This window comes from Chiloscyllium plagiosum, unplaced genomic scaffold (genome assembly GCF_037043375.1).
Source record: "Chiloscyllium plagiosum isolate Xiang-an unplaced genomic scaffold, Cpla_swu_hap1 HiC_scaffold_16, whole genome shotgun sequence".
Classification (NCBI taxonomy): domain Eukaryota; kingdom Metazoa; phylum Chordata; class Chondrichthyes; order Orectolobiformes; family Hemiscylliidae; genus Chiloscyllium; species Chiloscyllium plagiosum.
Window position 1 is genome coordinate 30,758,288 of NW_028270154.1, and position 26,069 is coordinate 30,784,356.

The 26,069-nt window shown below is 41.6% G+C and overlaps 1 protein-coding gene across 1 annotated transcript in view; it reads left to right on the top strand.

Annotated features, from left to right (window-relative positions):
- The window catches only part of LOC122556566 (organic cation/carnitine transporter 2-like), a 111,128-nt gene that overhangs the window by 40,280 nt on the left and 44,779 nt on the right, over positions 1 to 26,069 (top strand). The window contains exon 4 of the mRNA XM_043703379.2: positions 19,616 to 19,787. Coding sequence (XP_043559314.2) covers positions 19,616 to 19,787 — 172 coding nt within the window. The remainder of the gene's footprint in view (positions 1 to 19,615; positions 19,788 to 26,069) is intronic.

The window sequence follows — 26,069 nt, forward strand, 5'->3', positions numbered from 1 at the left end:
GTTACTATTAATACCATCTTCTATAGCATTAACATTTATTGTAAAAAGCTGCGGTCCCAGCACTGATCCCTGCAGTACCCCACTGGTCAACACCCGCCATTCCGAAAGGGAGCCGTTTATCACTACTCTTTGTTTCCTGTCAGTCAATGAATTTTCTATCCAAGTCAGTACTTTGCCCCCAATACCATACGCCCTAATTTTGCTCACTAACTTCCTTTGTGGGACTTTATTAAAGGCTTTCTGAAAGTCCAGGTAGACTACATCCACTGGATCTCCCTTGTCCATCTTCAGAGTTACATCCTCAAAAAATTCCAGAAGATTAGTCAAGCATGATTTCCCCTTCATAAATCCATGCTGACTCTGACCTATCCTGTTAGTGCTATCCAGATGTGTCGTAATTTCATCCTTTATAATTGACTCCAGCATCTTTCCCACCAAAAACACAATTTCTCTTTCACACGAATGCTTCCCGATTTGAATTGAGTTTTTATAAAATCTTAGTTATAAACTCTTCAAAAATTACTTCTAATATCTACCTCATGAAGATGTCAAGCTAACTGAACTAAAGTTTCCTGAATTCAGCCTCCCTCTCTTGAATAGGGGGCATATATTTACTACTTTCCTGAACTTTTCCTGAGTCAAGGGTTATAATTTCTAAACTTATAACACCAACATAACTACTAGCTTGCTCACTAACCAGATCTTCTAAGACCATAGGGCCTGAATACTTGGCAGTTCACAGTCCACCAGTTTACTTGGTGTCATTTCTATCATAATTGTAATTTCCCTTAGTTCCTCTCTCCCTTCCACCTCCTGATTTATAGCTATTACTGAAATGTTTTTGTATTCTTTTATAGCAAAAACAAAAGCAAAATATTTATTCATTTCATCCACTATTTCTTTATTTGCTATCAATTCCTGTTCTCACTCTAGAGCTTTACTCTCTGTTTAGTCATCTGTCGAAAAAATGCTATTTCTGTTTGAATTTTATTCATATTCCAATTTCTTTCTCCTGATTAATGTTTCAGAATGCTGTTCTTTGTTATGAGTAATCATCTGACCTGCTGCTCATCTTTGCACTGTTATGTTTTTCCCCCAGATTTGATGTTAACTTCTTCAGTTAACCATGGATCTTTGGCCTTTCCTTTGAACATTTTTCTTTTTGTCAGGTGTTTACCTGTTGCTGACTATTCTGAAATACCCTCTTAACTGGCTGCTGTTGCATTTTTAATATATCCCCTAGGCTTGCATGCCATATAATTGTCCTTATTTAACTTTTAAAATGCAAGGATTAGACTCAATCTTCTCCACTTTCAATTGCTGTTGTCATTTCGAAATGCCTTCCCTCTTTAGGTTATTAATCTATCCCATGACACTGTACCAATTCTGATATAACTTGCTCCCTCATTAGTTCCAAAATGTGCTGCGTTAAGAAACTACGTCAAACCTTCTATGAACTCCTCTTCCAAACTACTACTGCCAATCTGATCTTTCCATTTTACATACAATCACCCATGATTATCGCTATTCCTTTATCTCAAACAGCCAATGTTTCTTCATCCCACATTGTGGTTACTGTTACGGAGCATGTAGACCATTCCTGGTATTGGCTTCCTCTCCTGTTCCTCATCCTCACCAAACTGACTTTATATCTTGATCGCTTAACTGAATCTCATTTCCAATTAGCAGACCAATGCTATCTTTCATTGTGAATGCTGTCCATCTACGTTTACCAAACTTTCTATTCTTCTTGAATGTCACTTGGTCTTCAGTTGTACAACTCAACCTTTCAGTAGCTTCTAATTAATTAATCTTATAATTAACATTTATAATTCTAGACACACTGCAATCATATCTTGCACATGTTCTGAATCATGAAATAATACCAGATTAAAGTAAGCATTACTATTTGTGGTTTCACCGATGCAATGGGTCAATGAGCAGTCATTCTCAATGTTTGCCAACACTGATTTTAAGTCACTTGAATTTTCCCAGTTAATATCTTATTGATTAAAATCTCCAACAAAAACAGCCTATTCTCACATTTTGAAATGGTGATGGGAATGGAGTTCATCAGAATTTTCAAACGTCAATGTTATTATTGTATTTAATGGTATTTGAAGAGGATGAATTAAAGACATATAGGTAAAAGCTGGAATTGGGATCAAATTAGCCATTGTTTTAAAAGGTCACCACAGCCTAATGGTGTGCTGACTGATTCCATAAAATCATGAGATGCTCTAAGTTTTTATTCATTTTTTTCATTCATGGGATGTGTGTTGCTGGCTTGGGCAGCATTTATTGCCAATCTCTAACTACCTTGGAAAAGGGTGTTGTGAGCTGCAGCCTTTGTAATGCACATACATCCACTGTTAGTAAGTAAGTTTTTATATGGCTAGACCAGTGTAGGTCATAGAATCATAGATTTCTTACAATGCAGCTAGAGGCCATTTGGCCCATCAAGTCTGCACTGACTCTCTGAAGAGCATTCAACCCAGACCCAGCACCCCCCACAATCCTATCCCTGTAATCCTGCATTTACCATGGATAATCCATCTAGCCTGCACATTCTTGGACACTTTGAGGCAATTTAGCATGGTGAATCCAGTTAACCTGCATATTTTTTGGTTGTGGAGGATTTATTGATGATGATGTCATTGAGCATCAAGGGATGATGTTTACATTCTCTTTTGTTGGAAATAGTAATTGCTTGGGACTTGTGTGTTGTGAACATTACTTGCCACTTTATCAGCCCAAACATGAATGGTGTAGAGGTTCTCTGTATATGGACAGGATTGCTTCAGTATTTGAGGTTTTGTAAACAGTGCTGAACTTTGTGCAATCATCAGGGAGCATCCGAGTTCCTGACCATATGATGGAGGAAAGGTCCATCTGTAAACAGTTGGGCCAGAGGATACTATTGTGAGGAACTCCTGAACTTGCTACTTGATAGCACTGTCAGTGACCCATTCCATTATTTTGCTGATGATTGCGAGTAGACCGATTGGGCAGTAATTGGCCGGATTGGATTTGTCCTGTTGTTGGTGGACAGGACATACCTGAACAACTTTCCATTTTGTTGGGTAGGTGCCAGTGATGCAGCTGTCATGGAACAGTTTGGCTCGTGTTGTATTTAGTTCCAGAGCACAAGTCTCCCTTACAATTGCTGGAATATTGTCAGGGTCAATAGATGTTGCCTTAGTATCCAATGCCTTAGCTGTTACTTGATATCATCTGGAGTGAATCTGATTGTTTGAAGACTGGCGCCTGTGTTATTGGAGAACTCTGGAGAGGGCAAGATGGATCATCCACTCAGCGCTCCTAACTGTAACTAGATGAAAATATTTCTTCATTGAATTTTACACTAATATTCTGGACTCTGAGTATGACATATTTCTGGAGCCTTCACCTCCTGTTGGTTATTTGATTGTCTGAACCATTCACAATTGGGTCAATTTTGAATGTTCCTCCAGCGTTCAGAACCAATTGAATATCCATAATTGGACATGAGCCTTCCCTATGGCCGCTAAGTGGCCAATTCAGGGAAATTCATTGTCCCTCACAGTGAGAAATTCTGATCCCCACTCAAGCTGCAGGAAAACCCAGCTTCTAATATTGTCTGTGTTTTATTTCTATCTAGTCTATTTCTATCTGACTAGCTTATCTTCTTGCTTTTGCCTCTCACAAGGTAAACTTCTATCTCACGGGTGTCCATTGCATAAAGGAGGGTACCATCTCATTTATTTTTCAATCTTAAATTTGTATTGTGTTAGATCAGAGATCTCCAAACTGTGAGTCACAACCCCAATTGAACAAGTGGGGTAACAAGCTTTGAGATAGCAGTGGTGCCTGGGAGTAAGCTGTCACTGAAGAATTCTGATGTCCAATTGCTGACATCAACAGAGCCTGGAAAATGGCAGATATCTAGCTATAAAAGCAGAACTAAGCCAATCAGCCCAATGAATCTGCTCCACCATTCAGTGAGATCTGATGATCTGCAACTACACTTGCCTGCTTTTTCACAATAATCTTGATTCCCTTACTGATTAAAAATCTATCTCAGTCTTGGACGTACCTAATGAACCAGCGTCAAGAACCCACTGTGGTAAAGAATTCCACAGATTCATGAACTTCTGAGAGAAGAACTTTCTCCCAATTTTAGTCTAAACTTGCAACTTCTTACTCTGAGACAATGCCCTCTGGTTCTTGATTCCAACAACTGGAAACAACCTTTTCACATCTACCTTGTGTCAAGTTATTTAAGAATCTTGAGTTTCAATAAGGTCACTTCTCATTCTTTTATACTCCAATAAGTACAGGCCCATTATACTCAGCCTTATCCAAAAGGTTCTTAATGTCAATAATAAAAAAATCTGATTTTTCCCTTAAGGTTTCAATGGATAGATAAGAATCTTGCCAGTAAGTGGAGAAACCCCTATTTGCTTTGGGGGGGGGGGGGGGGGGGGGGGGGGTGCGGCACGGTGGGTCAGTGGTTAGCACTGCTGCCTCTCAGAGTCAGGGACCTGGATTCGATTCCAACCTTGGGCAACTGTCTGTGTGGGTTTCCTCCAGGTGCTCCGGTTTCCTCCCATAGTCGAAAGATGTGCAGGTCAGGTGAATTGCCCAAGGTAAATTGTCCATAATGTTAGCTGCATTAGTCAGAGAGAAATGGGTCTGGATGGTTACTGTTCGGAGGATCGGTGTGGACTTGTTGGGCAGAAGGGCCTGTTTCTACACTGTAGGAAATGTAATCTAAAATAGTTCTTCCATACCTGGAATCAGTGAACCTTTTCTGGACTACCTCCAATGCCATTATAGTTTTCCTTAGATAAGGGGTCCCAGAACATGATCCCAATATTGCAGCTGTGGCCTGACTCATATCTTGTATAGAGTTGAAGAATGTGGTGCTGGAAAAGCACAAGTGGTCAGGCAGCATCTGAGGAACAGGAGAATCGACATTTTGAGCATAAGCCCTTCATCAGTGGGTGGCACAGTGGCACAGTGGTTAGCACTGCTGCCTCACAGCGCCAGAGACCCGGGTTCAGTTCCCGCCTCAGGTGACTGACTGTGTGGAGTTTGCACGTTCTCCCCGTGTCTGCGTGGGTTTCCTCCGGGTGCTCTGGTTTCCTCCCACAGTCCAAAGATGTGCAGGTCAGGTGAATTGGCCATGCTAAATTGCCCGTAGTGTTAGGTAAGGAGTAAATGTAGGGGTATGGGTGGGTTACGGTTTGGCGAGTCGGTGTGAACTTGTTGGGCCAAAGGGCCTGTTTCCACACTGTAATGTAATGTAATGTAATGTAATCTAATCTAATCAGGAATGAGGCTCACTTTCTCCCTATAGCTTGTATAGTTTTAGTAGAACTCCTACTTTTATACTTCATTCCCAAGACCAATAATCCATTGGTCTTCCCTATTACCCTGTAAACGTGGATGCTAACCTTTTGTGAATCATTGATGAAGACGTCAAAATACCTTTGTTTTATAGCTTTCTGCAGTCTTTCTTCACTTAAATAATATTCAACTCATCTATTATTCTAGCCAAAGTGCATAACCTAACATTTAACATTAACCTAACATTATATTCCATCTGCCAATTTTTAGCTCATTCACTTAACCTGTCGCTCTCCTTCTGCAGACTCATTATGTCATCCTCACAACTTGCCTTCCCAACTATTTTTGTGTCATCTGCAAACGTGGCTATAATATATTCACTTTCCATATCCAAGTCATGACGTTTATTGTAAATAATTGTGGCCCCACTACCTATCCCTCTGGCACACCACTATTTACAGGTTGCTATCCTGAAAATGTCCCTTATCCCAACTCAATTTTTTATTAGTTAGCCATGCTAGTTTAGGTTTTAGATTTTAAATTTTATAGTCATGTGTACTCAAGTACAGATGTACAGGTGTACAGTGAAACACATGGTATCATCTTAGATACCATAGTACCCGGTACAAAGAAAGCTTAGGTACAAAATAGTAAGAGAAACAAGAGTTAAAAAGTTAAACATTATAGATTACTGGAAAAATAAATAAATAGTAATATTCTAAGTCTTTTGTTGCTTAAAATCAGAAAATAGACGAATACATTAAAAGTTCAACAGTCTTCCTCACTCTCTTGGGAGACCTCAGTCGTCTGTTCTCGATGCTGTAGCCGCAGAAACATTGCTGCTACTGGAACTGACACCTCTCTGATTCCCCCATGCCTCCGGAACATGCCCACACAGGATCCACTTGTATGCTGAGCTGAGACAACACCATAAGCTGCCGAGAGACCAGGCTGAGAGCCGCTAAGAAACCAGGCTGGGACCCACCATAAGCCACTGAGAGACCAGACCGGGGGCCATGTGTAACTCATGTGTGATACCTTATCATATATCTTCTGAAAATCCAAATATATTTCATCCATTGCTTTGCCTCGATATAACCTACTTACTGCCTCCTCAAAGAATTCCAGTAAATTTGGCATCTTAACTGTTTTTGTGCCATATCCTCACTGTTTGAATCCCCACTGTCGTCTCGAGCCCACCAAGTTCACTCTGGTGTCACACCAAATGTGAAGCACACAAATGAAGTCAGGTTAACAGCAAATATGTTTGGAGGCATTGTGTTGGATTTATTTCCATCTTTCTACAATCAACCATATTTCTGACACTTATTATAATATTGTTCTTCACTGCCACAACAGTCATAGAGTCACAAGGATGTACAGCACGGAAACAGATCCTTTGATCCAACTCATCCATTCCAACCAGATATCCTAAATAAATCCAGTCCCATTTGCCAGAATTTGGTTCATATCCCTCTAAACCATTCTAATCATATACCCATCCAGATGTTTATAAATGTTGTAATTGTGCCAGCCTCCATCATTTCCTCTGGCAGCTCATTCCATACGTGCATCACCCTTTGCATGAAAACGTTGTCCCTTATGTCCTTTTTAAGTCTTTCCCCTCTCTCACCCTAAACCTAAACCTATGCCCTCTAGTTGTGGAATCCCCAACCCCAGGGGAAAGGCCTTGTCTATTTACCCTATCCATGCCCCTCATGATTTTCTAAACCTTTATAAGGTCATTTCTCAGCTTCCGATGCTCCAGGGAAAATAGCCGCAGCCTACTACATCTCACCTTATTATATGAGATTGGTCTTTCTTGTGATTAAGGTTGTACTATTACTAAAAATAAATATAAATAATGTGTAATTTTCAAATGTAATTGCGCAACTTCACCACGGAACACAGAAGCTTCAATCTCTGTGTTGCTGGGTAGAATTGCGTCAAGGTACCTTAATTCAATAAACTAATAATCCTTGCTTTTTGAATAGACTACACAGCTAGTGCTTCCAATTAAACCTGTTGGTCTGTAACCAGGTGTTGTATAATTTTTAACTTTGTACACCTCAGTCCAACACTGGCATCTCCAAATCGGGACTAGATTAGGTTGGGCTTGGGTGGCATGGGCGAGTTGGACTGAAGGGTCTGTTTCTGTGCTGTACAACTTTATGACTCTATGACTCTATAAATATCTCAGCAAGTGGCCCAACAATCACTCCCCCAGCTTCCCACAGAGTTCGAGGGTACACCTGATCAGGTGCTGGGGATTTACCCACCTTTATGCGTTTTAGTAAGTCTCACACCAGGACATTTAATAGCCTGCATATCCTTTCAGTATGTCTGATGGCAGGCGAAAGAGTCTACATCAGTTATCCTGCAGAAGGTCTTGGTAAGCCACTGCAGTATTTTACCCATCAATTCAAATGAAGTCCATTTCCTAAGGGTCAGAGATGTGGACAGGGAAAAAGACAGACAGAGAACTATCTGTTCACTAATTATAGTACCTTGTATATTTTTTCAGGCTTTATATCCTTCCTCCTCTTTTCACCAACCTTACCAAAGCTTATAACATTACCGTATTAATTTCCTTTCATATTGGTTACCATGTTTGTGGGCGGCACGGTGGCCCAGTGGTTAGCACTGCTGCCTCACAGCGCCTGTAGACCCGGGTTCAATTCCCGACTCAGGCGACTGACTGTGTGGAGTTTGCACATTCTCCCCGTGTCTGCGTGGGTTTCCTCCGGGTGCTCCGGTTTCCTCCCACAGTCCAAAGATGTGCGGGTCAGGTGAATTGGCCATGCTGAATTGCCCGTAGTGTTAGGTTAAAGGGGTAAAGGTAGGGGTATGGGTGGGTTGCGCTTCGGCGGGTCGGTGTGGACTTGTTGGGCCGAAGGGCCTGTTTCCACACTGTAAGTAATCTAATCTAAAAAAAATGTTAGTACTGCTCCCAGTCATTGAAGTTTCAGGATCCAGTTCCTGAAAGTTCATTCTTGAAGTCTGCTGCAAATTTGACCATATGTGAGATCCATCTGTTTAACCAGCTCAACTGCTCTCCAGCCTTCAACCAGGGAATGGACCCAAATTGCCCAAGAATTTCCATTACACCTTTCCTTACTTTCTATGGCATCATAGAACCCCTCCAGTGCAGATAGAGGCCATTCTGCACTGACCATCCAAACATCATCCTATCCAGACCCACCCTATCCCTATAACCTCACATTTATCATAACTAATCTACACATCTTTGGACTGTGGGAGGAAACTGGAGCATCTGCAAGCAACCCACACAGTCACAGGGAGAACGTGCAAACTCTACGCAGACAGTCACCCAAGGCTGGAATTAAACCTGGGTCACTGATATTGTGAGGCAGCAGTGCTAACCACCTTCCTGATGAATGGTTTATACCCGAAACGTCGATTCTCCTGCTCCTTGGATGCTGCCTGACCTGCTGTGCTTTTCCAGCACTACACTCGACTCTGATCTCCAGCATCTGCAGACCTCACTTTCTCCCAGTGCTAACCACCTATCTCATTCAACTGTTTTACTTTAGGCTTCCATTGCATATTGATGTTTCTTTTGGGACCATTTGGATGGCTTGCTTTGTCACATTGTTTCACCTGAGTACCTTAGCACACCCTATTAAATCTCCCTTTCTTAAGTATTCTCCTACTTCTGCTACCATTTTAGAAAATACTTAATGTTACAGATTCAGTAATTTCAAGCTGTTCCAGGGACTGTGAAGACAGTTGTTTGAACCCAACCCAGTTATCTTGTTTTAGCAGTAGCATTAAAACAGTCTAGTTGAGTCTGATAATGTTTTAAATTATTAAAGAGAAGATAGTTATTAAGACATATTTTGTAACAAACGGTGAGACATTTTGCTGGACCTGATGGAAAGAATTCCTCGGAAAAACACAGTGCAACTTTTACTTGCCCAAAAGAAGTAAGATTTCATGGAAGAAGATATGATTATTATTTTTAAAAGTTCTACTGATTGAACTAATGGAATTAAACATTGATAAATCACATGGACATGAGGCTAATATATTCAGGGATGTAAAAAGAGGTGGCTGGAAAGATAATGGATACACTGGTGGCTATTTTCCAAAATGTTATCAATTCTGGAGTGATTCCTGCAAATTGAAAGACAGTAAATGTAACACTAACATGTGAGAAAGGACGGAGATGAAGAAACTAGGGAACTATAGATCTGCTGGCCATACAGCAGTAATGGAATAAAAGTGAGAATCCTTAGAAAGGATATGATAGCTGAACACTTCGAAAATAATAGCAGGATTGGACAGAATCAACAAGTACTTATGAAACATGTATCTTGTCTGACAAGCCTGTCAGTCGTTAAATTCATATATTCATGGGAAGTAGGTGTCGCTGGGTTAATTGCCTGTAGGATGTGGTTGTGAGCTGTCTTCTTGAAATGCTTCTGTCCATGTGGTGTAGGTACATCTGCAATGCTGTGAAGGAGAGAGTTCCAGGATTTTGATTCAGCAAAAATGAAGGAGTAGCAATGTATTTGCAAGTCAGGATAATGTATGTATTGGAGGGGAACTTGCAGATGCTGGTGTCCCCATGTATCTGCTACTCTTGCCCTTCTAGGTGATGCAAGTCATGAGTTTACAGGTTCTGTGAAAGAATTCTTGTTGAGTGTTTGCAATGCATCTTCTAGATGGGGGACACTGCTATCAATGTAGTCAGTGCTGAAGGGAATTAGTGCTAAAGGTGGTGGATGGGGTGCCAATTAAGCTGATTGCCATATCCTTGGAGGGCGTCAAGCTTCCTAAGTGTTGTTGGAAGTGCAGTCCTTCAGGCTAGTGGAGGTAACTCCCTAAGTTCACAGAATTTCAGAATTATTACAGAATCTGTAACTTGTAGCTGATATCAAAAGGTGACTTTTTTTTTGTTGTCACTGCAGGATAAGGGGGAAGCAGTGATGTATTGTGTTGGATTTTGAGAAGTCTTTCTGAACAGACATTGGTAACATTAGGACATTTAGACTTGGTGGCAATATACTGGACTGAAAATTCATTTAAATACAAACACTTAAGAATGAGCAAATCATTCTGAGATTGGTTGGCCATGACGAGTGAGATATCAAAAAGGTGTGTGTCCCAGCTATCCACAACTTATATCAATGATCTGGATATCGGAATTGAAGTGATTGTTGTATATGGTTCTGAAAGCACTAAGTCAGACGAGTGCAATAATCATCTCTTCTAAGTCCATTCATGATATGGACTTGTGAGCAGAGCATTTTAGGACCTAGCCTGAACATCTGGCCTTCCTCAACGTCTCCAATGTGGAAGACGTTCTCAATGTAATGCAATGCAAATAGTTGTCAGCGTGCAATAAACTATATATTTTTAATCACAAGAGAAGCAAGATAGCAGATGGGGAGGTTTGGGGAGAATTATTTTTCTCAACAGAAGCAATTCAGCAAACCATACAGGCAGCATCTAATAGATTACGACAGAAACACTTCTATCAGTTTTGGTAAATCTGCCATATTCTCGAAAGTAAAATTTTTAAAGACCACAAAATCATGTTACTCATGCCCCCCTACACATTAGCAGCACAGAGGTGGAATGAGTGGAGAGTTTCAAACTCCTGGGAGTGGTCATCAACAACAAGCTTTCTTGGACTCTTCATGTGTACGCACAGATTACAAAGGCCCAACAACATCTCTTTTTCCTCAGGCAGCTGAGGAAATTTGGCCTACCGGTGAATACCCTTGCCAACTTTTATAGGTGTGCCATCGAGAGCATCCTGTCTGGATGTATCACTACCTAGTATGGTAACTGTACCATTCAAGCCTGAACACACGCATCAGCCAGTTTCAAAATAGTTTCTACCTACTCTTATTAGAATACTGAATGGACTCACAAATCCTTAGCATTCACCTGTACCTGTGGTTTATTTTGTTTTTGCCGCTGTTTACCTATTATTTACTTACCTATGCTATTTAACTATGTGATCTACCTGTATCGCTCGCAAGACAAAGCTTTTCACTGTGCCTCAGCACACATGACAATAAATTCAATTCAATTCCATTTTGGCAGCTACTGAGAGGATGTAAGTGTGTAAAGTAAGTGGGAGAAGAGGTATAGTGCCTGGTGAATGAGGATGGCAGGTGAGTAACTAAAGAAGTAAGATGGTGCTCTGAGGGACATCCACAGTAAGGACCTGGTTCTGCAAAAATCTTCTTTGAGTAGATTAGAGGGTAGTGTGCCAGGTTGGTACAGAGATAGGATGTCGCTGGAACATGAGTTTAGGGTCCTGGATTATGAGCCCTCTGATGACTCTGATGTAACTTAAGGGTGGTACTTTTGCAAATGTTCCAGAAACTGGTGTAGTTGCCTATTGGAAAGTTAACTTTTACAGGAAATTACTGTGTAGCCCATGCACTGGGATTGGAAAATCTGGACTTGCGTTCTGCTGACCTGCACATTCCTCATATTGGTTTTCTCACAAGAAAATCATTAATGACTGAAATTTGATCCAAGTAGTTGGTTATTTTATCTTTTACACCCTTGTGAGATAGTCTTTCTTTAAATTTATTCTTTATGTGTTAAGTTCACAAAATGCAAGCAACTAGATGTTTCCCATTTTCCACAAATATCGAGTACATTTTCCAATGACTGTTCGCTGACCCCAATTAGTGGGCTCCATGTATAAGCTCTCATTAGCATAGCTAGGTATAGAACATTCTTTCAAATGCTTTTGTTATATAAGGGATTTATTTTTCACCACAGCAACAAGCTTTTCAGGGAAGTCATATAAGCATATAAGTACTTTTAATTCTGTTCCATTCTGGGCCTGTGTCAGATTCACATAGCAGAATCTGAGTATTCAGCTTTGTGAGTTCTCATCAGGTTTTATTTAGACTGAAATAGGCAGCATTCTCTATCGGAGATCAAATATTTCCCTGGATATACTTCCTTGACATTATGCTAAATTATATGATCTGATATATAGTGATCAATTAAATATTGCAATTGATCACTGCGTTGCTGGACTAAAAATTCAAAACATTTCACAGAGAACTCCGAGTCCTATGAATTTAGCAGTACAGCTTCTTTATATATGTGCCATCAGCTGTCTATGGCCCAAGAATGATGAGCATGTGCACATTTCTAGTTATGACAGAACACAAAATACTTGACCAAGATGCTCATCCACAAACTACTTTGACAAAAACCACTTTCTGTCCCCAAACTCCTTTGAATGTTCTTGTCATTCCTGAAACAGCACATAAACATGCAGCTGCTGATTGGGGTCATGCCTCCAAACTAAAGCAGTGACAGCAGTAAAATCATTGAATTTTTAAAGCAGCATTGGTATCTTCCAATGTTCTGATTTGATTTGATTGATTATTGCCAAATGTAATTAGGTGCAGTGAAAAAGTTTGTCTTGTGTTGTTATGAAGTCGTAGGTGTGTACTGTACCTTTAAGAGAGAGAGGAAGCTAATGAGAACTGACTGACAGCACAGAGAGTGCTAAACAAGGTAAACATGTAACACTTGATTGAAACAAATAGCTGGAGTTGTGCTGCCTGGAACAAAAACAAATTTACATTTGGCCAATCAGTTTAAATTATGCCCCAGATACCAAACTCCAATCGAATTTGAATTTAGTGTTTTGATGACATCAAACCAATGAAATGATCCGATATAAAATCGGACATTTTGAACAGTTAGAGAGAGAACTGCCAAGCTACCAATAAGTACAGAACTGCCAAACCACCAAAGTTACCTGTCCATAAGAAAGGTTGTGCAGCAGAAGACCGAAGAAGAGAAGACCCAGAGGAAAATCTACAGAGGAAAATCACCAAAGCTGACTGCCTTTGAAACGTGATTTTTTTTTTGTAAATCTTAATCAGGGTTTTCTTTATCAGATCAGTATTGTAGAGTGGGAGGTAAAAGATAGGTTTAAGAGAAAGGAGTTGTAAATAGTGATGTTACTGTTCTCTGTTTTACTTAAAGAATAAAATTGTTAATTTTTACTTTAAATAGTGAAATCTGGAATAGTTCTTTGCCTCTTGAGACTTAACAGATTATGGCGCGAGATGAGCTTCTCTGTGTGTCAGGGTTAAATTAGCAGAGAGGTTTATCCTGTGTTGTAACACTGTGCAATACTAGCAGATCATTTCTTACAAAGTACATAGGGCCATAGGACAGAGTGACGAAAACAACGTCAAGGCTGCAGAAAAGGTGCACAGAGACTGAGATCAACATTCAGTTTAAAATTTGAGAGGTCCATTCAGAAGTCTAATAACAGTGGATAAGAAGCTGTTCTTAAATATATTCATACGTGTATACAAACGTTTAGATCTTCTACCCGATGGAAAAGGGTGGAAGAGAGTATAACTGGGGTGGGAGGGATCTTTGATTATATTAGTTGCTTTCCCAAGGCAGTGGGAAATATAGATGGAGTCAATGGATGGAAAGCTGTGTTGTGTGATGGACTGGGCTGTGTTCTCGACCCTCTGGAGTTTCACACTTGTAAGATCAGTTGCCAAATGACGCTGCGATGCCTCCAGTTAGAATGCTTTATATAGTACATGTATAAAAATTGGTCATAGTCCATATGGACATGCCAAGTTTCCTTAGCCGCCTGAGGAAGTAGAGAAAGTCAAAGGAGTATTAATTGTCATTCCACTGTTCTATCCATTATAATATTCACAAACATTATTTCTTTTTTGGGAGTTCCATCATTTTATGCTAACTATAGAGCCCCAGAAGAAGCGCTGCACATTTTCAGTATACAGATTAGGAAAGGTTTGCGCTCTGAGGTTCCAGTCCCTTTAAGCTATCTCCATTTGATACAGAAAATAAATCTGTCATAAATGCACTAAAGTGGAAATGGGGATAGAATAGAAAGATTTAAAGGGATTTACGTTTTATGTAATTGGGACTTTTTGTGCCATCACAATGTTAATACTTGACATGGTGCAAGTTTGTCCACCCAAATGGCTCATTTCTAGTGTGGGCAACATTATAGAAATGGGATAGTTATATATTGACATCAAGTTCTGGTGCAATTTACACCTATATTAGTTTGGCTGGAAGACAAAACTGACTCTGGAAGATCTTAGATATCTAGTGTGTTATGTGGCTAAAAGTGGCCATTAATTATAACAGAGTTTTGAAAATATGGATACATCTTTACAGGAAAGGATCCAGGAAGGAAAACAAGGAGGTTAGGCAACATTTGCTTCAGAACCAACAGCAAAAGCTAATATCTATGTTATGCCTTGAACATCCCAAGATGGGTATGAAGTAACACTGGGAACTGAACTACATAAGAGGAAATTAGGCAAGATAACTGAAAAGTTGTATGAAGAGGTAAGTTTCAAGGAGTGACTTGTAGAAGGTAGGAAATTTAGAAATGTTGAGTAGTTTAGCAAGGAAATTCCAGAGCGTGGGTCATTGAAAACTGAAAGCATAGTCACCATGAGTGGAGAAGTTAAAATTGGGGATGCTCAAGAGGCTAGAACTAGGGGAACACAAGTATCTCAGAGGTTGTGAGTTTGGAGGAAACGAAGGACATAGAGAACAGTAAGACTAGGGAGGGACTTGGGTGTAAGGGCAGGAGTGAGAATATTGAAATGAGATGCTGTTTGATGAAGAGTCTGCAGAATAGCAAGCATAAGGGTGGATATGGTATTTAGCACAATTTATGACATGGAAAGCAAAATAGTGGACGACCTCATAGTTGATCAGCAATATGTTCCAAAGGTCTACTCTAGAGATAACAAAAGAAATGTTGAGAGTTCAGCAGTTCATAAGCTGAGATTTCAGTGAAGTTATGTGATATTTTTTTCTCATATTATTTTGTATTGTGAAGTAGCATGTGGATGTCTCAATGATAGTACAGATATGTATTTGAAAACTCATCTTGGGGCCAAGTATAATATAAAGTAGCCAGTTTGAGTCAAAGACGTTATGGGGAAAGGTTTGGAGTCAATAGCAAGGGAATGAAGGTTGTGGTGAAGAGGAAGTATTTAGTTGGAGAAACTTTCAGCCCAACCCGTACTACATGTTGGTTAAGCATTCCCATTGTTTTAACAATAGTGTATAAGTTAAGAGAGGAAATGGAGAGGTAGAGCTGGGAATCACTCAGGTATCTGTGAAAACATAATGCTGTAATTTTGGGAGATGTTTCTTGTCAGATGTGGGAATGTAAAGAGAGTTTGAGGGTTACTGCGGATTATATATGCCATAAATGCTGTTGGATGCGAATCTTATCAGATCGAGTGGATCGGTTGAAGAGACAGATAGAAGTGATGAGGAATTTGCAACAGCAACAGTATGTGATGGATGGCAGTTATAGGAAGGGGGGGAAAATCTAAGATACAATCACATAGATGAGTTAACTCCAGAAAGGGTAAGAGAGGTAGGCAGCTAGTACAGGAGTCTTTTGTGGATATACCTATTTCAAACAGGTATGCTAATTTGGAAAATGTAGGGTGTGATGGATTCTCAGGGGAACGTAACACGAACAGCCACGTTTCTGGTATTGAAACTGGCACTAATGCAACAAGAGGTACGTCGGCTTCCAAGAGATCAATTGTGTTAGGGGATTCTGTAGTCCGAGGTACAGACAGATGTTTCTGTGGCCAGCAGAGAAAAAGCAGAATGGTGTGTTGTTTCCCTGGTACCAGGATCAAGGATGTCTCAGAGAGGGTGCAGAATGTTCTCACGGGGGAGAGGGGTCAGCAGGAGGTCATTGTCCACATTGGAACCAACGACATTGGAAGGGAAAAGGTTGAGACTGGTACAATTGCAACATTTAAGAGGCATTTGGATGGGTATATGAATAGGAAGGGTTTGGAGGGATATTGGCCGGGTGCTGGCAGGTGGGACGAGTTTGGGTTGGGATAGCTGGTCGGCATGGATGGGTTGGACTGAAGGATCTGTTTCCATGCTGTACATCTCTATGACTCTGTGACTGTATGTCACTGAGGGATAGTATGTAGATAAGACTAGGAAGCAGCCAGGGACAAGTAGTTGAGGGGCACCAGACGTAACTCAGCAAGAGCAGAAAGGGAAGTCATTGCAGTTGATTCTCTGCCTACTGCTTTATAGAGAAGAATGGAACTATACAGTGGGGCCCCCTTCAGCTGGATGGAGAGGTGTTGGAGGAGGATGGAAGGGTCAACCATATAAAAAGTTGCAGATAGATTGAGAATGACAGATTCTTCAGGAATCTGAATTCCTGAAGAAGGGCTTATGCCCGAAACATCGATTCTCCTTCTCCTTTGATGCTGCCTGACCTGCTGCGCTTTTCCAGCAACACATTTTTAAGCTCTGATCCCCAGCATCTGCAGTCCTCACTTTCTCCTCCGCAATAATAAAAACCCAACTAGGGGGATTTAAAAGTTGGCTTGAAGGAAGGAGAAGCATGGAGTTTGGGAGTCAACATATATTCATTAACTTTGAGCAGAGGTGGAAGTTGGAGATGAGATGTGATTTGCAAGGATTGTGAGGTTAAGTCTTTGTTATTTGCAAGGACTGATGACCACCAGTTTAAAGGAGAAGAGGACTGTATGTGAAGAAAAAAGCCATTAATGTTCTCAGCTAACATGGGTGAAGTGTTGAATGAACAGTTTATTGAGAATAGACTTAAAAGTGCTGGAGGTGTGTCAGATTGGACAAGGTAAGATTGGAGCAGCAAGGATGTGAGCTCATGGCGAGGGTAGAAGGTGAGTTCAATGGATGTTTGTTCAGGTGGATTGCTGGAAGGGAGGGAAAGCACAGAAATAACCCAGAAGAAAAACAATAAAACTGGCAAATAGCACATATGTTTCCAAGTTGTTCTTCAAAATCGTGCTCCAGTATAACCAGCATGCTCATTTCAAAATATTACTGGTCTTTCCATCTGTGAATTAATTAGATGGTCTTGGTCTTATTGACAAAAAAGTCCAAAAAGTCTTCTGATTCGTCTTGTTCTATAATTGCAGGTGAAGTTAGAAGAGACTAGCGACAGGGTTTAAGTAAATAGTTTGTGGCGAGAAAAAGTAGTTATAGGTTATTTTTTTGCATTTCAGGGTGATCATGGAATAGTGAAGAGTTAACAGATGAGGGCAGGACTGGAGGCTGTGTTTGTGTGACCCAGCCAGATTTGGCAGGGAATTTTTAAACCATTTATACACCAGATCTGATACATTCGATGTGCCTCAGAATTAAGGAAATGGTGGGAACCTCGAGGTGATTGCTGGGCCCATTGCTGAGATATTTGTATCATCGATAGCCATGGGTGAGGTGTCAGAAGACTGGAGGTTGGCTGACGTGGTTCCACTGTTTAAGAAAGGTGGCAAGGAAAAGTCATGGAACTGTGGACCAGTGAGCTTGACATCAGTGGAGGGGATTCTGAGGAACAGGATTTTCATATGTTTGGAAAGAGGACTGATTAGGCTTAGTCAACATAGTTTTTCTGCATTGGAAATCGTATCTCACCAACTTGATTTAGATTTTTGAAGAAGTGATGAAGAGGATTGATGAAGGCAGAGCACTGGGCATTTTCTAGCCCAGTAAGACGGTCAATAAGGTTCTACGTTTAGACTGGTTAACAAGGTTAGATGACTTGGATTACGGGGAGAACTAGCCATTTGGATACAAAGTCGGCTGGAAGGTAGGTGGTGATGGAGGATTGCTTTTTGGACTGGAGACCAGCAGTGTGCCACAGAGATCATGCTGGATCCACTGCTTTTTGTCATTTATATAAATGATTTGGATGTGAATATAGGAGGTATAGTTAGTAAATTTGTAGATGACACCAAAATTGGTGGTGGGTATGGGCAGCGAAGAAGGTTCCCTCAGAGTATAAAGGGATCTTGATCATATGGGCTGATGGGCTGAAGAGTGGCAGGTGGAGTTAAATTTGCATGAATGTGAGGTGCTATATTTTGTTAGGGCATATCAGGGAAGGTCTGTAATGATAAGGTCCGAGGGAGTGTTGCTGAACAAAGAGAACTTGGAGTGTAGGTTTATAGTTCCCTGAAAGTGGAGTCACAGGTAGACAGGATAGTGAAGAGGTTGTTTGCTACACTTGCCTTTATTGGCCAGTACATTGAGTATAGGAATTGGGAGGTCATGTTGGGGCTATACAGGATATTGGTTAGGTCACTTTTGGAATACTGCGTACGATTAATCTCCTTAATACAGGAATGATGTGAAACTTGTAAAGGTTCAGAAAAGATTTACAAGGACGCTGCCAAGGTTGAAGTGTTTGAAGTACTGTAGGAAAAGGTTGAATAGTTTGGGGCAATTTTTTCTGGAACTTTGGAACCCTGTGGGGTGACCTAATAGAAGTTTATAAAACCATGAGGAGCATGGATAGAGTAAATAGACAATGTCTTTTCCCCAGGGTGGGGAGTCCAAAACTAGAGGACATAGATTTAAGGTGAAAGGGGAAACATTTAAAAGGGACTAAAGGAGCAACATTTTCATGCAGTGGTGGTGTGTATATGGAATGAACTCGCAGAGGAGGTGGGAGAGGCTGGTATGATTATAACATTTAAAAGGTATCTGGATGGGTACATGAATAGGAAGGGTTTAGAGGGATATGGGCCAAATGTCAGCAAGTGGGACTCGATTAATTTAGGATGTTTGATCCACATGGAAGAGTTAAAGTGAAAGATCTGTTTCCATGCTGTACAACTATATGATTCTTTGACTCTGAGAAGTGAGCTGTAAAATGATAAGCCACAAAGGTAATAGAGACTCCTGGCTTTCTTGGGATTAGGGCATCAAAGTGCAGATGATGGTGTTGTTGAGTAAACCAGAATCTGTGGATATGTTAAGACAAGCAGAGGTAAACAAATTTAAATCTTGAAATGCAGTTCAAGGTGAATTGGGGCCTGACACATGGTAATGAAGGCATCTGTTACAGTACTTAAAATATAAAATAGTTGCGGAGCATTGAAACTGTCATTACTTACTTGTAGATAGAGGTAATAATTTCCAGTTTCAGGTCTGTTAGACATCTCAGTTGTTAATTGCTTTTCAATTGAATATCACATTTTCCCCTTCTCCCTATCATGTGCCATACATAAGATGGACTGCGTTCATACATCTGCAGCTGATGTTCTTCACTCAGCTTGGTTTGTACTTTGTATGTTGTGTTGTATTCACCTTAAGTATTGAAAGATTTTCTGAATCAACACGGATACTTTTCCTTCAGAGTGCTGACACTAGACAATGAAATAAAATTACACAATAATTTAGATTTGCAGTTATCCTTGACCTGGTTGTTCTCTTACAGGATCTGAACTTCTTGGGAAATCCATTCGGGTTGCATTTGCGACAGTGGGTGCTTTTATTCCTTATGCAATCGGCTATATGGCCCTTCCTTTGGTTGCATACTTCATAAGAAGCTGGTCGACGTTGCTTTTCCTCCTGTCTCTCTCTGGCGTGCTGTACATTCCTTTGTGGTGGTAAGTAGGAATTTGAAACTTAACCTATATCATCAGTAAGTAAGAACTTTTATTGCCATTGCCTTTTGTCATTGATTCCTATTAAGAAGAAAATTTAGAGAGTACTTCTTGGATGAAAATTAGGATAGGGACAGTGAATTAAAGAGATGCAGTGATGGCTCCTTGACTGGAATGTGAGGAAGGGTCACCGGATCCGAAACATTAATTTTGATTTTTCTTCACAAATTCTGCCAAACCTGCTGAGCTTTTCCAGCAACCTCTGTTTTCATTTCTGATTTACATCATCCACAGTTCTTTCCATGTTTATGTGAGACTAAGTGTTCAGCGGAACCCTCTTTACCTTCACTGCACACAAAGTAATTGGATTGAAGTGTGTGTACTTCAACGCGAGGAGCATCTGAAATAAAGTGGGTGAACTGGCAGCGTGGGTTGGTACCTGGGACTTCGATGTTGTGGCCATTACGGAGACATGGATAGAGCATGGACAGGAATGGCTGTTGCAGGATTCTGATGTTTCAGTAAGAACAGAAAAGATGGTAAAAGAGGGGGAGGTGTGGCATTGTTGATCAGGAACAATATTACAGTTGTAGAAAGGATGTTTGGGGACTCGTTAACTGAGGTAGTATGGGCTGAGGTTAGAAACAGGAAAGGAGAAGTCATCATGCTGGGAGTTTTCTAAAGGCCTCTGAATAGTCCCAGAGATATAGAGGAAAAGATAGCAAAGATGATTCTCGATAGGAGTGAGAGAGACAGGGTAGTTGTCCTGGGGGACTTCAACTATCTAAATATTGACTGGGACCACTACAGTACGAGTACTATAGGTGGGTCAGTTTTTGTCCAGCGTGTGCAGGAGGGCTTCCTGAAACAGTATGTAGACAGGCCTACAAGGGGCGAAGCCACTTTAGATTTAGTACTGGGTAACGAGCCTGGCCAGGTGTTAGATTTGGAAGTAGGTGAGCACTTTGGAGTCAGCGATCACAATTCTGTCAGGTTTACTTTAGTGATGGAAAGGGATAGGTGTACTCCACCGAGCAAGAGTTACAGCTGGGGGAAGGGAAATTACGATGAAATTAGGAAAGATTTAGGAAGCGTAGAATGGGGAAGGAAACTGCAGGGGATGAGCACATTAAAAATTTGGAGCTTATTCAAGGAAAAGCTCCTGTGTGTCCTAGATAAGTATGTACCTGTCAGGCAGGGAGGAAGATATAGAACACGTGAGCCGTGGTTTACTAAGGAAGTGGAATCCCTGGTCAAGAAGAAGAAGAAGGCTTATGTTAGGACAAAATGTGAAAACTCAGCAAGGGCGCTTGAGGGTTACAAGGAAGTCAGAAAAGACCTAAAAAGAGAGCTCAGAAGAGCCAGGAGGAGACATGAGAAGTTGTTGGCGGATAGGATCAGGGTTAACCCTAAGGCTTTCCATAGGTATGTCAGGAATAAAAGAATGACGAGAGTTAAATTAGGGCCAATCAAGGATAATAGTGGGAAGTTGTGTGTGGAGTCAGAGGAGATAGGGGAAGCACTAAATAAATATTTTTCGGCAGTGTTCACTATAGAAAATGAAAATGTTGGCGAGGAAGGTACAGAGATACTTGCATCTAGACTACAATGAGGATTGGGAGATGACGGTGTTGCACTGGGGTATACAAAATTAAAAATCACACAACCTCAGGTTACAGACCAACTGCACCACGTACATGCACACTAAGAACAAAAAAACTGGAGAAACTTGGCATTTTCATCAGTAGTAGCAAAACGCAACATGGCACCACAGTGGATCACGTTATCACTGAGGCGAAGTCAATTGTCAACTTATCGGACCACACCCTTCGACTGGAAGAGATTGAAGTCCTGAGCAGGTCTCAATTTCTGGCCCACCACCAAAATGGACCCCATGGTTCTTGCAGCAGACACGGAGGAATTCATCAAAAGAGTGAGACTCCGGGAATTAGATTAGATTACTTTCAGTGCAGAAACAGGCCCTTCGGCCCAACAAGTCCACACCAACCCGCTGAAGCGCAACCCACCCCCTACATTTACCCCTTCACCTAACACTACGGGCAATTTAGCATGGCCAATTCACCTAACCTGTACATTTTTGGATTGTGGGAGGAAACCAGAGCACCCAGAGGAAACTCACACAGACACGGGGAGAATGTGCAAACTCCACACAGAGTCTCTTTGAGGCGGGAATTGAACCTGGGTCTCTGGCGCTGCGAGGCAGCAGTGCTAACCACTGTGCCACCGTGCCGCCCACTCATTCTTTCAGGATGATTCCAGTGATCCCAATGAGCCCACTGACAAACCAAAACAGTCAACACAGGGATCCATAGAGGAACGACCAAAGAAAGAGTCAACTTGGACCCCACTGGAGGGCCGCTGCCCTGGCTTGACATGTACGCTCAAATCCCCGGAAATATGTCAATGCCAGATTCATCAGCCACATTCACAAGATAGAGCTAAACGTCACCCGATCACAGCGCAATGCCATCCATGCTCTCAAAACCAATCACAACATTGTTATTAAACCAGCAGATAAAGGAGGAGCCATTGTCATTCAAAGTAGAACAGATGACTGCAAGGAAGTGTACCGACAACTGAACAACCAGGAGCATTACAGGCAACTACTGGCCAATCTGACCAAAGAACACACCCGTGAACTAAACACGTTGATCAGGACTTTAGATCCAGTCCTTCAGAGTTCCCCACGCATCCTCATCCCATGTAGTTCTCGCATAGGCGACTTCTACTGCCTTCTGAAGATGCACAAAGCCAATACACCAGGATGTCCCATCGTGTCAGGCAATGGGACCCTGTGTGACAACATCTCTGGCTATGTCAAAAACATCTTGACACCCATTGTGCAGAGGATCCCCAGTTTCTATCGCGACACTACGGATTTCTTACAGAAACTCAGCACCCACGGACCAGTGGAACCGGGAACATTCCTCGTCACAATGGACGTTTCCACACTCTACACCAGCATCCCCCACAATGTTGGCATCGTGGCAACAGCCTCAGTACTCAACACCAACAACTGCCAATCTCCAAATACCGTCCTACAACTCATTTGCTTTATCCTCGATCGCAACGTCTTCACCTTTGACAACCAGTTCTTCATCCAGGCAAATGGAACAGCCATGGGGACCAAATTTGCACCCCAATGTGCCAACAGTTTCATGCACAAGTTTGAAAAAGACTTCTTCTCTATGCAGGACCTCCAACCAACACTATACACCAGGTACATTGACGACATTTTCTTCCTCTGGACCCATGGCGAGGAGTCACTGATAAAACTACACAGTGATATCAACAAGTTTCATCCCACCGTCAAACTCACCATGGACTACTCTCTGTCTGTCTCATTCTTGGACATGTACATCTCCATCAAGGATGGTCACCTCAGCACCTCACTCTGCCACACACCCACGGATAACCTCACAATGCTACACTTCTCCAGGTTCCACCCAAAACATAGTAAAACAGCCATCCGCTATGGACAAGCCCTACACATACCCAGGATGTGTTCAGATGAGGAGGAACATGACAGGCACCTGGAAGTACTCAGGGTTGCCCTCACAAGAACGGGATACGATGCTCAACTCATCAACCACAGCAAGGAACTGCAATGACCTCCTCAGGAGACAGACACAAGCTGCAACCAACAGGGTACCCTTCGTTGTCCAGTACTTCCCAGGAGCTGAAAAACTATGCCATGTTCTTCGCAGCCTGCAACACATTATCGATGAGGAAGAGCACCTCGCCAAGACCTTCCCCACACCTCCACTGCTCGCCTTTAAACAACCACCAAACCTCAAACAGATCATTGTTCATAGCAAACTGCCCGGTTTTCAGGACAACTTCATACAACCCTGTCACGGTAGGCGCTGCAAGACGTGTCAGAGTGTGGACGTGGACACCACCATTACATGTGGGGACACCTCCCACCGTGTGTGTGTGACAGGTACTCATGCGACTCAGCCAACGTTGTCTGTCTCATACGCTGCAGGCATGGATGCCCGGAGGCATGATACATTGGGGAAACTGAGCAGAGGCTACGGCAATGGATGAATGGCACCACACAACAATCAACAAACAGGAGTGTTCCCTCCCACTTCAGCGGAGAACACTTGAGCGGTTCAGGACATTCGACCTCGGACCTTCGGGTGACCATCCTCCAAGGTGGACTTCGGGATAGGCAGCAGCGAAAAGTGGCCGAGCAGAGGCTGATAGCTAAGTTTGGTACCCATAGGGAGGGCCTCAACCGGGACCTTGGGTTCATGTCACATTATGGGTGACCCCATTGCACTATACACACACAAACACGCACAGACACTCCTAAACACATGCACTTGTATACACACACGCACACACGCACACACACCCACTCATATACACACACGCGCGCGCACTTGTACACATACACACAGGCACTCGTACACGCGCACACACACACAGACACACACAGAGGCAATCGTACAGACACACACAATCACACATGTGCCCTTTCACAGATGTAGATCCCTTTACACACACACATGCACACACACACATGCACTCTCACTACACCCACACCCACACCCCTCCCCATACACACAACCACATGCACACATACATACACATCTAAGTTTGTGGGGTGAATTTGTACTTGCAGAGTTACAATGTACTTTGCTCAAAAACTGCATGAATCCATGTAAGATTCTGTTAATTCATTTTTTAGATTAGAATCAGTCTAAAACATTATGGCACAGGCAGTAGCACACAGAGGTGCTATACCCAATACATTATCTGGGCTGACACCAGTTGTTAAAGTTCACTTGAGAATGTAACTTTTAAAAAAAGTTTTGCAATTTACATATGAAAGAAGGGAAACTATCATGGTCATTCTAACAGATGAGAGACGTAATAACAATCAAGGTATTTTTCAATGTATAATTTCAGTTACATCACACTGTAAATTTTTGCGATAAATTCTGTTTTACAATCATGTACTCCACAACCACCTGATGAAGGAGCAGCGCTCCGAAAGCTAGTGCTTCCAATTAAACCTGTTGGACTACAATGAGGAGGTGGTTTTTCGTTGAGAATATTGCCCAGGTAGAAATCGATTCCAACAACATGATTCTGAGATAAAGTCCATCAAAACAGGCTCAAGGTTTGGTAATCACATTCAACACTTCAACAAAGAATCTTTTTTGAATCCTAAGTGGCAGACAGTGTAAATACATTTATTGGAAAGTTAGAATTTAAAACAAGAGAGATGCAGCAAGCTTGTTTTACTCAGCCAGAATTGACACCTGGGCACTTGCACTCCATTCTGCCATTCAACAATTATAGCTGATCTTCTACAATCCACTCCACTTTTCTGCAGTAGCACCATATCAACTGATATCCTTAATATCAAAAAAATCTGTCAATCTTATTTTCAATGACTGTGTCTCCAAAGCCACCTGAGGTAGAGCTTTTGAATTGTTCAAAATGCTTAGACTGAAGAAATTTCACCTGATCCACTGTCCTGGAAAGGTCATTCCTTATTCTTATACTGTGACCCCTAGTTCTTGACTTCCCAGCCAAAGAAAGCGTCTACCTTTTTAATTGCTTTAATTTTTATATGTCTCAGTGGGATCACTCATTATTCTTCCAAACTCTGTGGAATTTATCTCCTTATGAGGCAATCTCCTCATCCCAAAAAGGGGTCTAATGGGTCTTCTCTGCACATCCCCTCAGACAAGAATCTTCCTTACAACATGGAGACCAACTCTGTAAGTTGTGACATCAAGTCGTTATATACATTTATAGTAAATATATAGGAGAAAGTAGGGACTGCAGATGCTGGAGATCAGAGTCGCAAGTGTTGTGCTGGAAAAGCACAGCAGGTCAGGCAGCATCCGAAGAGCAGGAGAATCGATGTTTCGGGCATAAGCCCTTCATCAGGAATTCTATACTCGATATTAAATATATACTTTGGTATATCAATGAAACAGATTCTTATGGAATCATACCAGAAAACTAGTCACCATCTTGTGAGAAAACAAGAAATTACTTACTGTTTGATACTTCTCGGACACAGAATGATTGCTCTTGTCCAAAACCACTTCCTGTCATTACATCCAAGATGTTGGACTTTACTCTCAAAGTTCTTTGCTTTCCTCCAGGTTTTCTTTCCATCCAAAACTTAGAATCATAGAATTCCTACAGTGTGGATATAGGCCATTCAGCCCAACATCCCACTCTATCCCTGTAATCCGGCATTTCCCATGGCCAATCAATCTAACCTACACATCT